This window comes from Anomaloglossus baeobatrachus, chromosome 5 (genome assembly GCF_048569485.1).
Source record: "Anomaloglossus baeobatrachus isolate aAnoBae1 chromosome 5, aAnoBae1.hap1, whole genome shotgun sequence".
NCBI lineage: Eukaryota > Metazoa > Chordata > Amphibia > Anura > Aromobatidae > Anomaloglossus > Anomaloglossus baeobatrachus.
Genome location: NC_134357.1, coordinates 583953235 through 583970495, shown reverse-complemented (window position 1 = coordinate 583970495; position 17261 = coordinate 583953235). Strand labels below are relative to the sequence as shown.

The 17261-nt window shown below is 49.1% G+C and overlaps 1 protein-coding gene across 1 annotated transcript in view; it reads right to left on the bottom strand.

The window, feature by feature from the left end:
* LOC142313139 (uncharacterized) overlaps positions 1-17261 on the bottom strand; it is a 165098-nt gene that overhangs the window by 119329 nt on the left and 28508 nt on the right. The window contains exon 7 of the mRNA XM_075352126.1: positions 15921-15990. Coding sequence (XP_075208241.1) covers positions 15921-15990 — 70 coding nt within the window. The remainder of the gene's footprint in view (positions 1-15920; positions 15991-17261) is intronic.

The window sequence follows — 17261 nt, the reverse complement described above, 5'->3', positions numbered from 1 at the left end:
TATCGCACGATAGATCGACTCGTGTAAAGCAGGCATAACTCTTCAATTTACTCTGTATATAAGAAGAGGGGGTGCTGGTGGCACCGAAACCGGGATATCAGCTTTAGTCCCAAGCTGGGCTACAGTAATTTGTAGAGTTGACTATACTGCTATCTTAGGCCGGCGTCACACGGTACGATCTATCGTGCGATCGTACGAGCGATCGTACCCGTTCCCGTCGTTTGTGCGTCACGGGCAATTTGTTGCCCGTGGCACACAAAGTCGTTAACCCCCTGTCACACGCACTTACCTCCCGGACGACGTCCCTGTGGGCAGCGAACATCCTCTTCCTGAAGGGGGAGGGACGTTCGGCGTCACAGCGACCGGCCAATAGAAGCGGAGGGGCGGAGATGAGCGGGACGTAACATCCCGCCCACCTCCTTCCTTCCGCATTGCCGGCGGGACGCAGGTAAGCTGTGTTCGTCGTTCCTGGGGTGTCACACGGAGCGATGTGTGCTGCCTCGGGAACGATGAACAACCGGCGCAGAAGGAGGACCGACTTTTTGAAAATGAACAACGTGTCAACGAGCAACAATAAGGCAATCCTGTGGAAACACAGGTCCCAGCCAACTTCACATTGCAGAGCACCCATGCTTCTGCAAAACATACCGGCCCTTTGTAATACAGCCGGTTGATACATCACAATATGTACATGCTAAAAGGTCGGGAGTGAGTCCTGCTTCCCGGAGCAAAAGGAAGTGACGCTTGCGTGTTACAGGCACACGGGGATAAGCCGTGTAATATGCCGGAATTGTCGCATCTAATGTATGCGACAATTCTGGGTGGCTGCAGGTTGCTATTTTGAGGCTGGGTAGCCCCAATAACCATGAGCCTCCCCAGCCCGAGAATACCAGCCCCCAACTGTCGGCTTTATCATGGCTGGGTATCAAAATTTGGGGAAACTGCACGCCGCTTTTTTAAATTACTTATTTAAATAAATAAATAAAAAGTTGCATGGGGTCTCTTTTATTTTGTTTTATTTTTATATACAAACAAGATAAGTACATGCCTGGGGGCTGCAGCCTATAGCCATATGCTTTATCTGTGCTGGTATGATAATATAGGGGGACCCTACTCCAATTTGTTTATTTGTTTTTACACCATGATAGAGACAGCATGTGCGATTCCAAGCAATCAGACACCCTGTCACACAGGGTGGGGGTGCAGTCTGACTGCAACCAATCACAGACGCCGGGACTGCCAGTGGGAGGGGAAAGCAGTACATATGCATGAGGGTAATTAGCGCCTCCCGGAAGTAGTGTTACAGCCGCACAGGAGACTGGTAAGTGTTGAGAACACATTTGAATTAGATTCCAGTTTGGGGCTCCCTCTTGTGGTTAGTGCTGGTAATGCAGTTGACTTCCTGAGTGGGAACTGGACAGTTGAGTAGTATTTGCAATCAGGCCATTTGGTTTGGGTCTATAGAACTGTGTAGCTTCCTATTGTTCCTTGTCAGTGCTCAATTGTATTTCCTGTGTTCTAAGGACTTCCTGAAACCAGCCCTGTTCTCTGTGTCTACCAGAACTCCTCTCAGATAAGTTGGTCTTGTACCTTTGCTTATGGTTTTTCACTTTCTTGTGATTTTGCCTGTGTGGAGTTTCTGGTGGAATTGGATTATTCCCTGCTGGGAGTATCTGTGTACCTTGCTCCATGTTCTGTTATGTATTGTGTTTTGTCATGCTTGGTAGAATACTCAGTCCCCTCTCTATATCAATGTTTTTCTTGGATCCCAGTAACACCAGAGTAGTGATATAGTGAGAGAGAGCCTGTTTAGGCTCAGTATTTTTCCATGTCAGGCGTGCTGGTATTTATTAGGGTTTTTACAGCTGCAGTCAGTGCTCTTTCTTATTCTTTCCTATGCAGATAGTTTTGGGCCTCATCTTTGCTGAATCTGTTCTCTAGCTACGTATTGTGTTTTCCTATATCACCGTAATCTTTACATGTGGGGGTCTATCTATATCTTTGGGGACTACTCCGAGGCAGATTAGCTTTTCTACATTTCTCTCTGTTGGAGTATTTACTTCTCCGACTGTGTCGAGACGACTAGGTCATCGTAGGCTCGTCCCACGGCTACTTCTAGTTGTGTGTCAGTATTAGGTCTGCAGTGCGTTAAGGTTCCAGCCACTCTAGTTATTTTCTGGGTTTCCAAGTTATTGCTCTTTTTCTGATCCTCCTCGGTCACTGGATCACAACAGGTAAGTATAACAGGGCTACTTTCTTCCTATTTTCTTTCTTTTAATTATCCAGAATGCCGGATCCGGATATTTACTTGTAATTCCCTGAGAACTCCGGGCCCTGGGTCGGTGCATGGATACTTGTTTTCCCGCACAGATCCGGACTTTTACAGTCCGGGTTTGCCTATCACTAATTGCTATATGTGTAGAAGATCAGAAACGGTGTCAGTACATGAATGCAGCACCAGAACCACAATCAGTACATGAATGCAGTATCAGGAACACCATAAGTATATGAATACAGCCCCAAAAGCACTATCAGTACAGGAATGCATCATTAGAACCACCATCAGTATATGTGCAGCGATCATTGGTAATGTCATGTCAGCCCCATCCATGTATTGCTTGAACTTATATTTCTGAGTATGTCCTTAACAATTGTTAGGAGATGCTGGGAGGAATTCTCATCAACCATTATCAGACTGTGGATGATACAGGTACTGATCAGATGTAGTCGGTATCACAAATAAACATTTGCACCCAGGTACCTTATAGCTAACATCTTCCCTGATTAAAGTAGTTTTCGGCCCTTTTAGCTCCATGTAGTAAAGATGCCATGATGAGATTTCATATCCACAGCTCGTCTCCGCACACTTTCCTCAGTTTCAGAAGCACTTCCCGACATGGTCTCCTTAAAAATAAAAGTACAATTATAAAAGTATAATTTTACTGCCCCATAAAAATAAATTTCTCTTCTGCTGCATCCCTGAAAAAAATAATTACTCCTGATACTGCAAACAATATCCCCCACACTGCCCCTCTGCATAATGTCACCTCCATACACTGAGCCTCTTCATAATGTTTCCCCCACATACTTTGCGCCATTTCATGATATCCCCCACAAACACACAATGAGCTTCTCCATAATATACCTTTCCCCTGTGCCCCTCTCCATAATATCACCCCCTTACGCTGCATCTCTCCAAAATATCCCTCCAAACTGCCACTACCCATAACATTCTCCTCACATTGCCCCCTTTGAATAAAAACCAACTGCCTCTTGCTATATTGTGCCCCTTTAAAAACCTTCCCTCCCCCATATTGTGCCTTGGAAGGAACTCTGATCCACCATCCTCCTGATATTTAGACATTTGATTTTCAGCTCCTCCATGGAGCTTACCGCAGCCAGGCACCTCTGATGCGTCTGTAGTACCAGCAGCAGCATGATGACATCAGCATCGTATTGACCTCATCACGCTGCTGCACATCGGGGATGGGATGTACGGGTGCTCCTTTGCCCCAGCGCTTCAGTATTGAAATGTATTTGTCTCTGAAAGACTCCAATTCATTTTAAAGTAGGAAGGAGAGACCAGTGTCTGCAGGACAGGTCCGCAGGCTGAAGCAAATACCATGGCAGGCCACATATGTAAGATCTGAACAACCAAACAAAAATATTCCAGAACATATCACAAATAATTCACAAATAAAAATTTTATTGGTTAAAAACATACACACAATTAAAAACATGATAAGAACATAAACAAAAGAGGGGAAGGTAGGGAAAAAGTACACATATATAATATACCTATTTATAGATTGGAATAGGTTTTTCTGTGACAAACTTAGTGAAAGCTGCCTCTGTATTGATGTGTCCAGCTTAAATTATATATAAAATATATTTTTTTCTACCATCCCTATAGCACAAATTCTTTATTGGATACAGACCTTAAAACAAGTATAATATATCCATTACCTGGCCACCCGGATATTATATATGTGTACTTTTTCCCTACCTTCCCCTCTTTTGTTTATGTTCTTATCATGTTTTTAGTTGTGTGTATGTTTTTAACCAATAAAATTTCTATTTGTGAATTATTTGTGATATGTTCTGGAATATTTTTGTTGGGTTGTTCAGTACTTATCTCAATATTCTAGATGGAACTTAAGAATATATGGTACATCCCTCTATTTATAGGTTACACCTATGTAAGATGTGCAGGTCTGGTATGGCACAAGTAAAAGCGATAAAACAGAATTTGCAGTGAACAAATAAGCGACACATGTATACAGAATACAATCACAACAACATTACCATTATTACACAACCAACATTATTATTCTTGTCACATATGATCACCGTTGGTGTTATCATGTCTATATACCCTTTGTCAGGGAAGTGTCAGTGCCTACCTACTTGTCACTGTTGTCAACTTATCTAGACATTACTAAGCAGTGCACAGGCCCTATTGCCGTCGGAGATTCTATCCGCTAGGCCACAGTCTAAGCTGGGGGAGCTCTGCACACATTACACCTGCTGGCTGCCTTCATGCTCTGAAGCATGACCTAAGTCAATGCTCAATACTGTTATCTCTGCAAAGGAAGTAACGGCCAACGTAAATGGGGCTTAGTTCAGATGAGGTCGCACTGGTTACGATATCCCTTTAGGTCACGGATATTCTCCTCAGCTTAGCTCACTTACCTTCCCCTCAGCTCTCGTATAGCTCAGGTCTTCTCTGGGATCTGATCGTTCTTAGACCCTTCTGTGGCGACGGTGGAGGTAAGTCCAGTTCACTGCTACACAACCTGCCTGGTACAGGCTCTGGCACCAACGCCTCTAATTTTTATATTTAGCAACTGCGCCACAACTGTCACCTGACCCGTTGTCTCTTCCAAATTCTTTCCTTGAGGGACCACACTTTCTATTCTTTAAATACGAAAATCTCCAGACCCATATTTTTTTACACCACCATTTGGTTAGACTCGATTAGCTATATTAACTACAAAACAGGACAGAGTCATTACACCAAGTTATTTTTTGCAAAGTGGGACCCCCTCATTGGATTACACTGGACCCGGATTAGGGATTTTGCAGGGGAATAAATTGGTGAATGAGGGTGTTTCTTATCTTTATTTCTGTAATACTTTTCTTTTATGATGTCTTTCAGGTTCACTTTTTTGAATTGTCATGGGACCTTGCTATGGATTACGTTGGACATTTAAAAAAAAATAAATAAAAAATGAAGAAATAAATAAATACATTGTAATAAATTGGTGAACGAGGGCTGTAGTCAGGGGGTGTTTGTCCAAATAAAAGTTATTTCTCTTTGTTCAACTACTGGATTAGTAATGGGGGGTATCTAATAGATGCCCACCGTTACTAATACCAGGGCTTGATGTCAATTCACAGCTGACATCAACCCTATTTCTCACCCCGTTTGCCACCACACCAGGGCAATGGGAAAAGCTGATACGAAGTGCCCGGATACTTTTGGGGTGGCTGTGGCCTGCTATTTTTAGACTGTGAGGATCCAATAACCATGGGCGTCCCCAGCCTGAGAATACCAGGCCACAGCTGTCCGCTTTACCATAGCTGGTGATCCAATTTGGGTGTGACCCCACGGTTTTTGTTTTAAATTATTTATTTAATTTTAAATAAAAGAACATTTTGGGGGTGCCCTCTTTTGGATTACCAGCCAAATTGAAGCTGCCAGCTGTGGTCTGCAGGCTACAGCTGTCTGCTTCACCTTAGCTGGCTACCAAAAATAGGGGGTCCCCATGTCATTTTTGGGGGGGAAAATATTTAATTTGTGGCTAAAAAAGAGGCTAAACACCCTTTAGTGCCACATGAAAGGCAATGGGTGCAAGTGTACAATGTGCAGGGGGTGGGACATTATATATGTGTTGCATATCTATCTATGTATTGCTATTCAGTCATCTATCTATATATTGTCTATCTATCCAGTCATCTATCTATTATCTATCTATCCAGCCATCTATCTAGCTTTTGACTGTTTTGAAAACTCCATGTTAAAAATGCATGCCACACGGATGATATGGACGACACATTGACAACACAAGGGAGTAGGCAATTAGAGAAAAAGCACTCAAATGACATACGGAATGACACTTACATCTCAATCTGAGATATTTCAGGAGCAACAACAGAGCTAAAAGTATATTTTATATGCACATGTGACTTCACTCACACCTGCGCTGGTAATAAAAAAAAAATGGGGACCCCCCAACGTCATTTTTTTTCAATTATTTTTTTTTCACATAATGCGTCGGCCAATCATAATTTCAGTATATATATTGTGATGTAATCACTGGTGATGTGCACGAGGGGAGATATGTGTCGCTGCGACTTCTGCAATCAGTGATGTGAACCCGGATGTAGTACTCCAGCAGATTAGGTGCTGAGAGGGTTAATTTGTATTACCTGGGCTGGGTTTGTTGTGGACAGCTAAAGAGATGGGTGGGATGGCTGTTCACCATATCACCACTTCGGGGTGTGGTCCCAGAGGTAAAAGCCAGGCCTCTGGACACACTCATGGTCTTCTGTTTTGCTTTGTATTTTCCTGTGCTGGAGGAAGTAGTGCTCTCCTCATGTCAATGGATTGTGACTGCTGATAATAAACCAGGTGAAAATCGACACGTGAGGTGTTCCTGCATCCATCCCCTACTGCTGAGAGAGTGGCTCTACCACAAGTGGTGCAGACTGCAGGTGAAGCGACCGGTGGTAGGGCCGCGGGTGTGTGTGTATGCTCTATTCCAACAAAATCCCCATACTCCGATTTTACCAGTAGTAACATTTCTTTACTAGGAAGCATATTTATAATACAATCAACCGAACTATCTGCGCACAGGTGTATAGTGGAGTCCCCGGATCTTCACTCCTTCCGGGTACGCAGCAAGAAGAAAGGAAAAAAAACAACAAAGAAATGGCGGCAACTTTCCCTAACTTTCCCTACAATCACGTACCAGTCTATCCCAGAAGAAGATGCCGCTCCCACGTCGCAGGCCTGGAGTCTCACGATGATGGGTCCCGGTGCAGCGCTGAAGGGATGCAGCTCCTCGGTCTTTTCCTTTGATCTTCTCCCACTGGTAACAGATTCTAGTCAGTCTTTTAGTCCCGGGGCACGCCGAACAGAAGAAGGGAGGTCACAGCCCCTGCACTTGCACTCAGGGTGCGATGCTCTGCAGTCCGGTTAGATCCTTGGTGAAAACAAAGTCCTGTAGACCGGGAATGGCAGAAACCACTTCCACAGGCTGATTCCTCCAAGACGCCGGTGGCAAAAAAGCCCTCTTTTCAGGAAGACCACACGCAGCTCTCCTCTGGCTGAGCGCCGGAGCTGAACAACCTTCCCGCACTTTTTCTTCCTGGTTCAAACACACAAGCTGCAGTAGGGGATTTCCCACCTCTGTGTTTGTGGTTGCACAGTCTGACACTGCCCCCTTGTGGGCAAGTGCTGAAGCAATATTCAAATCCACTTCTACATTAATGATGCAGTCTGAATTGTTGATCCCATTACATACCCCCCACTTAAAGGTTGGCAGTCCCTGTCAACTACCGTCGGTTCCCAGGCAGCGATGACTGCAGATGTCACAGGGGTTGGTTGAGAAGTGGGCCATACATACTGGTCCCTGTAAGACCGCCCGGGCGGGATCCCAGCAGTGGTGCGGTCAGTGCGTCTCAAGGGTCGGTTGTTCCCTTCCCTGTCACTGTCTTTACGCCCCACTTCAGTCAGCACTCCGGGGGAAGAACTGGGTTGTGTAGGTGGGTCACCGGTCTCAGAGTCGACGTGATCACTATGCTGGGAAACGTCCGTGACGTCAGTCGTGTTGGCAGCGTCACCCCCTCCGGGTACTGTGGTTGGGGAGTCAGGCTGGGATCGGCAGGGACGCAACATATTTCGGTGCACAGTGCGAATGTTGCAACTGTCTTCACCCTGCACTCGGTATACATGCCCGTTGGGGTAGGGGCGTTCGATTACCCGGTAGACTTCAGTCTCCCACTTGGCTCGAAGTTTCCCTTGTGGCTTCTTGATACGGAGCAAGACTAGCTGTCCTAACTTCAAGGGTTGCTCTTGCACGGGGAGTGGGTCAGCATGTATCTGGCCCCGGATTTGTTGGCTCACCAGCCGGTGTACAGTCTCCATCTTCTGTCGGTGAGCATTTAGCCAGGAGGGGTAGTTATGGCAGACATCATCTCCAGGGCGGAATAGGTTCAGGTCATGGACCCCTTTTCTGGGGCGGCCAAAGAGAAGCGTGTGTGGGGTGTAACCAGTCACGGAGTGGACCTGGTTGTTGTAGGCCCATACTAGATCGGGAAGGAATTGGGGCCATTGGTCTTTCTTATCATCGGCCAAGGTGCGGATCAGCTGGAGTAGAGTCCGGTTGAAGCGTTCACATGCACCGTTCCCTTGTGGGTGGTAAGGAGTGGTCCTCGACTTCTGGATCCCATACATCCGATGCAGCTCTTTGATGACTCGGCCTTCGAAACAAGCCCCCTGGTCGGAGTGCAACCTCTCCGGGCACCCGTAGACGTGGATGAACTGTCGACAGATGGCCCGAGCAGCCGATTCAGCCGTCTGGTCTTTGGTAGCGACCGCGACAGCGAATTTTGTGAAGTGATCCACCATGACTAGGCAGTACTGATAGCCACTGCTCGCCGTCCCAATCAGCAGATAGTCCACCATCAACAGCTCAAGGGGCCTGGATGTTTTAATTGTCTGAACAGGTGCACGCTGCTCAGGGGACTTGTGTAGTTCACAGGTGCGACAGGTCTGGCAGACGTCTTCAACCAGCTTGCGGAGCCCCGGACAATAGATGGACCGTTGAATCCACCGAAAGGTCTTGTCTATTCCGAAGTGCCCATTCCTTTTGTGGGCTTGGGCCACCATCTCACGGGCCAATTGATCAGGCACCACAACTTGTGTGCATTCCTCCAGCATGTGCGACAAGAGAACCTTCCGGTATAGCACTCCTTCTCTCAGAATCAGCCGGTCCCACTGACTGAGCAGGGTCAAGGTCCCGGTAGACAGTCGTGCCCGTATATCGGCGGGAGGCTTCTGCTGCCGCTTCACCCATTGTTTGAGTAGAGCCCATTCAGGGTTCTGGTCCTGGAGCCTGCACCACTCCTGGGGTGGCAAGGCGACCCCCACTGGAGTTCCAGCTTCGCCCACAACGAACTGGCGGTAATCCACCATCTGTTGGGCGAGCTTTGCAAAGTCAGGCGTCTCGTCCCCTTCTAATTCTTCATCCCGGTCTCGGTTGAGTAAGGGGTATGACACTCTAGACAGGCTGTCCGCATTTTGATTCTCAGCTCCAGCCCTATATTTGATCTTGTAATTGAACTTGGAGAGCCGAGCCATCCAACGCTGCTCCATGACTCCGAGCTTCGCATTTTCTAAGTGGGCCAACGGGTTGTTATCGGTCAGGACTAGTACTTTAGCCCCCGTGAGGTATCCTGCAAATGTCTCCGCCATAGCCCACGTTAGGGCCAACAGCTCCAGCCGGAACGAGCTATAATTGGTGGGGTTCTTCTCGCCCTCATGTAGGGACCGACTGGCATAGGCTATGACCCGTTCCTTGCCTTCTTGGACCTGTGAAAGTACTGCCCCTAGACCCTGTAGACTGGCATCGGTGTGTAGTTGGAAGGGCAGGTTGTAGTCCGCATATGCCAGGATGGGGGGAGACGTTAAGACACCCTTTAGGGCTTGGAAGGACTCTTCCTGACTGGGTCCCCAGCTGATGGGTCATCCTCTGGGGCTGTTGGTGGTCCCTCGAAGCAGGTCATGCAAGGGTGCAGCAAGCCGGGCGAAGTTTTTGACGAACCGGCGGTAGTAGCCGGCCAACCCCAGGAAAGCCCTGACCTCCTTGACGTTTGTGGGCTGCGGCCAATCCCGTACGGCGGCTATCTTCTCTGAAGATGGCTGGACACCTTCGGCTGAGATCCGGTGGCCCAGGTAATTGATCTCGGGCTGCAGAAGACGGCACTTGCTGGGTTTTAACTTCAGGCCATGTTCTCTCAACCTACTGAACACACGGCCCAGCTGCTGCAGGTGTTCTTCAAATGTGGCCGAATAGACTACAATGTCGTCCAGGTAAATGAGGGTGAAGTCGAAGTTGAAGTCTCCCAAGCAGCGCTCCATCAGCCGCTGGAAAGTCCCCGGCGCGTTGTTCAGACCAAAGGGCATCCTGTCAAATTCGTACAGGCCCATGGGTAAGATGAAAGCTGTCTTCTCTCTATCTTTCTCATGCATAGGTACCTGCCAATATCCGCTGGCCAGATCCAACGAAGAGAAGTATCTGGCTTTCTTCAGGGCTGTCAGGGATTCTTCAATCCTTGGCAAAGGGTATGAGTCCCGGATGGTGCAAGCATTCAAACGGCGGTAGTCCACACAGAATCTCAGGGATCCGTCCTTCTTCTTGACTAACACCACCGGTGCAGCCCAGGGGCTCTGGCTTTCTCGTACCACTCCAGCGTGTAACATGGAATTCAGGAGATTTTTCACTTCTTGGTATTGCTGGGGAGGAATTTGGCTGTACCTTTCACGGATAGGAGCAGTGTCACCGGTGGGGATTTCGTGCTTGATACTGGTGGTGCACCCAAAGTCGGTGTCATGCCGGGCAAAGGACGCCTGATGCTCTTGAAGTAGCTCTTCCACCTGGGATACCTCCCGTTTGGAGTATTGGGATACGTCCAACTGACACTTCTCTCGTAGTTCTCGCCCCGCATTGGTGTCACCCGCGACAGCGGCCATGGAAGAGACCGTCACTGTCCAATCTCCCTCTGTAGACGGTACAAACTGGAGGGGGCTCATAGGGTTCACCTCTTCGGTTAGAGCGTAGACTCGGGCGAGCTGTGTCCCGGCTTCTAGGTCAACGCTCACGTTAGCCGTGTTGCCCAGCCTGACAGGAATTCTTCCCTTTCTCACTACTGCTAGAGTTCGAGCGACGAGTGGATTCAGCTTCCCTTCCTTCGGGGTGCGCGGCTCAATCAGCACCTCCACGCCTTCAAGCTGTCTCGTGGTGCTAAGGGGTAGTGAGATAACTGTCTCTTTCCCAGCCGGTAAGGTGATCCTAGTATGGCGGGGTACGGTGATCGTAGCCAGCGGCAGTTGTTCTTCTGTCCTTCGCTGGAGGTTGCAGGTCCGGATCACTTGCTGAAAGGCACGGCGGGTGGCCCTATGTGCGGTCACTTCTTGCCAGTACTTGGGCCCCCTCTTGGTAAACAACACCAGATTCAGGTCTTTCAAGATGTTCATCCCAATAATCATGGGCGTTTCTGATCCAAAGCCTTCCCTGACCACGATTATCCCTCTCTTCCCGAGATCTTGGCCACAGATTTCGGTGTTCATCCAGGCAACTCCCGTCACCGGAATGGGTAGATTATTGGCTGCTTTGATCTTGATAGCGGTATCAGGGTCATAGGCAACCCGCGGCTTTAGACATTCTTCGTAGAACTGCTCGGAGATAGTGGATACCTGAGACCCAGTATCCATTAATCCTTGTACGGCGATCCCTTCCAGTAATACCTCCAGGGTGGGGCTATTTGATGCAAGTTTGTTCCGTGGCTGGCTCTGTTTTCCTACACCCCTCTCTTTGGCATCCCCTGCCGAGTGAGCCTCTTTGGCAGGGGCGTCTAGTTTAAAGGCGGCCACTGTTGTGGGACATGACTTGCTGGTTCTGGTAGATCGGACTGTGGATGAACTTGAAAGTTCTGGGGGCAACGGTTGGCTCTATGGCGGGGATCGCCGCATGTCCAGCATCTTCCCATCAGCCGGCTGGGTTGTTGTCTCGCTTGCCGGCCCGCCTGTTGGTCTAGGGTGAGCTGTAACACCTGTTTCTGCAACTCTGCCACCATCTGTTTCAGTTCTTCCGTGTTGCTGTTCGGAGTCCCGATACCAGATATGGACCTGCAAGCCGCGGTATATGTCTGTGTCTCTACGACAGGTCCCCTTGAACGTTCTATAGCTTCTTGTTTGACCTCAGCGAATGTAAAGGCCGGATTTATCCGGAGTAGATCTTGCAATGAGCGGTTAAGGTACGGGTCTCTCAATCCGGTCACAAACTGATCTCTCAACACCAGGTCACGGGCACCCGTACTAGCTATCTGTTCTTCTTTTCTACAGGCTTGTTCTAGCAGCACTTGAAGGGCACTGGCATATTGAGGAATGTCCTCCGACTCGAGTTGAGTCCGCCGGAAGAACATATAGAACAACGTTCCCGCATATGTGGTCAGCCCATAGGTGTTCTACAGCACCCGCACCAAGTCATCCAACGTACGCTGGCCCCTAACCGTCTCCAGCCTGACTGTCGTCCACGCTTCCCCCTCTAATGTTAGCATGGCCATTTCTGCTAAGGTCTTAGGATCAGTGTTATACATTTCCCCCACTATCTTAAGTTGTTCAGTCCATTCAGTTACAGGATAGTTCCGTCCGTCAAACTTTCTCACCTGATTGACAATAGACGGCGGGGGAGCTGTCCGGTTATAAGTTACTACCGGGGGATGATTTTGTTGGTCACACATCCTGCCGACTACGCCACATGAAGCGACCGGTGGTAGGGCCGCGGGTGTGTGTGTATGCTCTATTCCAACAAAATCCCCATACTCCGATTTTACCGGTGGTAACATTTCTTTACTAGGAAGCATATTTATAATACAATCAACCGAACTATCTGCGCACAGGTGTATAGTGGAGTCCCCGGATCTTCACTCCTTCCGGGTACGCAGCAAGAAGAAAGGAAAAAAAACAACAAAGAAATGGCGGCAACTTTCCCTAACTTTCCCTACAATCACGTACCAGTCTATCCCAGAAGAAGATGCCGTTCCCACGTCGCAGGCCTGGAGTCTCACGATGATGGGTCCCGGTGCAGCACTGAAGGGATGCAGCTCCTCGGTCTTTTCCTTTGATCTTCTCCCACTGGTAACAGATTTTAGTCAGTCTTTTAGTCCCGGGGCACGCCGAACAGAAGAAGGGAGGTCACAGCCCCTGCACTTGCACTCAGGGTGCGATGCTCTGCAGTCCGGTTAGATCCTTGGTGAAAACAAAGTCCTGTAGACCGGGAATGGCAGAAACCACTTCCACAGGGTGATTCCTCCAAGACGCCCGTGGCAAAAGAGCCCTCTGTTCAGGAAGACCACACGCAGCTCTCCTCTGGCTGAGCTCCGGAGCTGAACAACCTTCCCGTACTTTTTCTTCCTGGTTCAAACACACAAGCTGCAGTAGGGGATTTCCCACCTCTGTGTTTGTGGTTGCACAGTCTGACACTGCCCCCTTGTGGGCAAGTGCTGAAGCAATATTCAAATCCACTTCTACATTAATGATGCAGTCTGAATTGTTGATCCCATTACACAGGCAGGCAGCCCGGGGCCATTTATACCTGCTACAGAGGAGCTGGATGTCCTGGGTGAAGGCAGCCATGAGCCAGGGAACATGGTCAGAAACCATGGAGGAACTGATTAAACACCTGGTGCAGGCCCAACAACAACAGCAGCAGGCCCAACAACAACAGCAGCTGGAGACGAACAAGCTGTTGATACAGCAGCAGCAACAGCAGCGGCAGATGGACTGCAGCATGGGTCGGCGCTCTTCCTATTATGCAGACCCAGCCTGCAGTGTGGACAGAAAACCCAGTGAGGGGCCACAGGCATGTCTCGTAGAAATAAATGGTACCAGAATAATGGGACTGTTAGACTCCGGGAGTTTGGTGACCCTCGTGAGGGACACACTTCCACACCAGCTGATTCCTGGGAAGAGGGTGGGCGTCCGCTGTATTCATGGGGCTGCCAAGGACTACCCTATGGCCGCTGTAACTATAAAAACAACTTGTGGGGTGTGGCTGGAACTCTATGAGGAAGGACGTCTAGGGACTGATCTCCGTCACCCAGGAGTTTAATAAGCACTCTAAATTAGCAAAGAAGATCTACAATGGGGAAAAAAAGACCCCAAGGACCCGGGGACCACTCAGCCTCTCACCCTGGATTCGTACCTGATGCGGGACATACAGGAGCTGCAAGGAGGTTTGCTAATAGGAGAGCATGATGGTGGCTGCTCACTCTCAGATGGGAGAAACGCTTCTCCGGCGGTGATTGTGTCCTCCCCTCACAGCAATGGCCTGGCCAGTGAATCGTCTCGAGGAGGCGGCGGCAAGCATGGAGCGGCTGCGGTTGGCGGGGGCAGAGACCACCACGCGATCAAGATGGTAGCGCTGGAGGAGGGAGACGGCGTGCTCCCCCTCATGGCACTGGACTTTGGAGCGGAGGACAGCGGTGAGTCATCACAGCAGCAGGGCGCTGGAACAGGGGGGGACGTTGTCTCGCTCACCCGGGTCCTGTGGTCAGGATATGGAGCTGGATGAAGCTCAAATGCCTCCCTCTCCTGTGGACAGCACACACACAGGCGCTGGGATGCTGCTCTGGGGCCTGTGCAGGCTGCTGCTTCCCCGAGGGACTCTGTCAGCCTTGATATATCAGCTCCCCAGCCCAGGGAGGGGGATGGGCAGCAGGACATGCCCGACACTGAGGGGATCTCATATGTGCCTCCAGGAGATAACTTGGCTGGTCCACCACAGTATGAAATTCCCCTGCCCACCAGAGATATCACAGATATCAGAGGTCATTACAGAATTGAAACGACATATCGAGGATTTGGACAATAGAGGAAGACGGCATAATATCCAGGTCCGGGGGGTACCAGAAGCACAGGCGAAAGAGGACATAACGACCATACTGCAGTCCATCTTTAATTCACTCTTGCGGAGACCTCTAGACCACCCTATATCCATGGATAGAGCGCACAGGGATTTGCGACCCAAGGATTTGAAAGGCAACCCGAGAGACATTATATGCCACATTACCGATTTTCACCTTAAGGAGGAAATAATGAGCAGGGCTCGTCCGCCAAACCAAGTGATGTTCCAGGACACCAGGATCCAACTATTCCAGGATCTCTCATGGATCACCTTGCAGCAAAGAAAAGCCCTCCGCCCACTTCTGTCGACCCTAAAGGATAATAATATACTATACAGATGGGGGTTCCCGTTTAGCCTTTCAGCAAGACGGGGAGAAGCATCAGCGAGCTTGAGAACCCCTGCAGATTTGATACCCTTCTGCCGTGCCTTGGATGTGCCGGTTCCAGACCTTTCTGAGTGGTCTGTTCCCCCGCTGACGTCGTCTCTTCCACAGACGTGGTAGTCGGCCACCTCTTCTCGTAGGCGCCGTCCCAGAAGATTGAGAGATGGAGAGCCTACCTGAGGAGGACTTTGGAGGTAACGTGGTTCCTTTTTTATTTTGGTCCATGGACACAGGGTTTATCTGGATCTAAATGTTTATTTTCTGAGATCTTCTTCTAGTTAAAGACTCCTGGGGGTGGGGAATACACCCGTAAGATTGTTTTTTTTCTTTAAGGGAGTTTTGCTGCTCTCCTACTAGTAGAGTCATGTTAATTTACTCGCACTTAACTTTTCTCAGTGCAGATCTTATATAGAGTGATACTCTTCATTACGACCAAATATTACGTGACTCTGGTACTGGGACAGTGGGAGTTGGGTATTGACTACCTCATTGTTATTTTTTCCCTAATACTTGAAAGTGGTTATTTTATATCTGTGGTTTTTTTGCCAACATGTTTTACCTATAGGTACGCAAGATATGTTTTTTGTTTTCATGTTCTACACACAGGTATTCAGTACATCAAAGTAGATGTGTTGTTTTTCTTTATGGTACTCAGAGATTGGGTCATATGTATAGTAACAGGAGCCCTCTAGTAATTATCTTTGCTTTCCGTTCTTTAAAGCTGTAGTATGGTTAAACTATTGAGTATTAATGTTCAGGGGCTGAATTCAGATGTGAAGAGGAGGTTGGTTCTTCAGGAGATGCGCAGGTCTAGAGCTGGGATCGTGTTCCTACAGGAGACGCACTTTACAGCGACGAGCTCTTTTAGTTTCGCTCGCCATTGGTTTCACCAAGCATTCTCGGCGGTAGGCACAACTAAGAAAGCAGGAGTTGCCATATTAATTTTTCGTACTTGGCCATTCCAGGTGAGTGGGAAGCAGACCCCCTGGGGCGTTTTCTTATTGTACGGGGTACTTTGTGTGGAAAGCCGGTGATTCTGTGTAACTTATATGCCCCCAACTCTAACCAGATTAGGTTTGTTTCCTCTGTTTTGTCTCGTCTCCCGCTGGATAGAGGGATTGCACATATCATAGGGGGAGATTTTAATATGGTATTTTCGAATAAGGCAGACAGGATGTTGGCCCCTTTACATTCTACGGCCCCGCGCAGGCCTTCCTCTCTACCCGCCAATTTCCGTAAACTCATCTGCAGACACCAGCTGTATGATCTTTGGAGGATTGATAACCCGACAGCACGACAATACACTTTTTTTTCGCATCCCCCCAGGTTGCATAGTCGAATTGACTATGTCTTTGGCAATGTCCTCTCCCTTCGAGCGCTTCAACATGCCTATATTGGCAGTATCACATGGTCGGATTACGCCCCCTTGACAGTAACCCTGGACTTAGAACTAAGCCCCATGAAGCATACTCATTGGAGATTAAATGAGTCTCTATTAACTAATGCCTCCTCTCGAGAATCTTTATGTAAGACCCTCCAGAAATTTTTTGAGGAGAACGCCCAATCTATCCCCTCGTTCCCGACGGTGTGGGAGGCCCATAAGGCCGTGCTCAGAGGGGAATGTATGGCCCTCTCTTCTAGACTGAAAAGATAGTCCCGGCAGTGTTACGACCAGTGTGAGAGTGCCCTACGCATAGCAGAAGAGCGCCTTAGGAGCCGACCCACTAGGGGTCGCCTGAAGACCGTAATTGATCTTAGATCCAAGCTGAAAGAGATTTCACACGGGAAGGTGGAGGTTACTTCGCTATTGTCGCGGGCGGAGGGGACGCGCTCGCCACGCTCGGGTCCGGGGCTTCTGCTGCTCGGTGGCTCAAGTGGTGGGCCGGACCCGGGGACTCGAGCAGCGCTCCTCACCCGTGAGTGAAAAGGGATGGTTTGTTTTTAGGGGGAGAGTTCGTGACGCCACCTACGGGACATGGTGATGATGGCACCACCGTTGCTGGTGACGGGGATCCCGGGAGAGATGGTAGGGAGCAGCTCGGATGTTGTCCCCTCCGTGGGTAGGGGTCGGTGCTCCCGGGGCCCGGTGATGTAACGGGGAGGCTGGATGGCCGGGGTGCAGGGTTGAAGGGACAGCGTGGCGCGGTGCCGGACGGCACTGGTGTACTCACTCAGGCAATCAATGA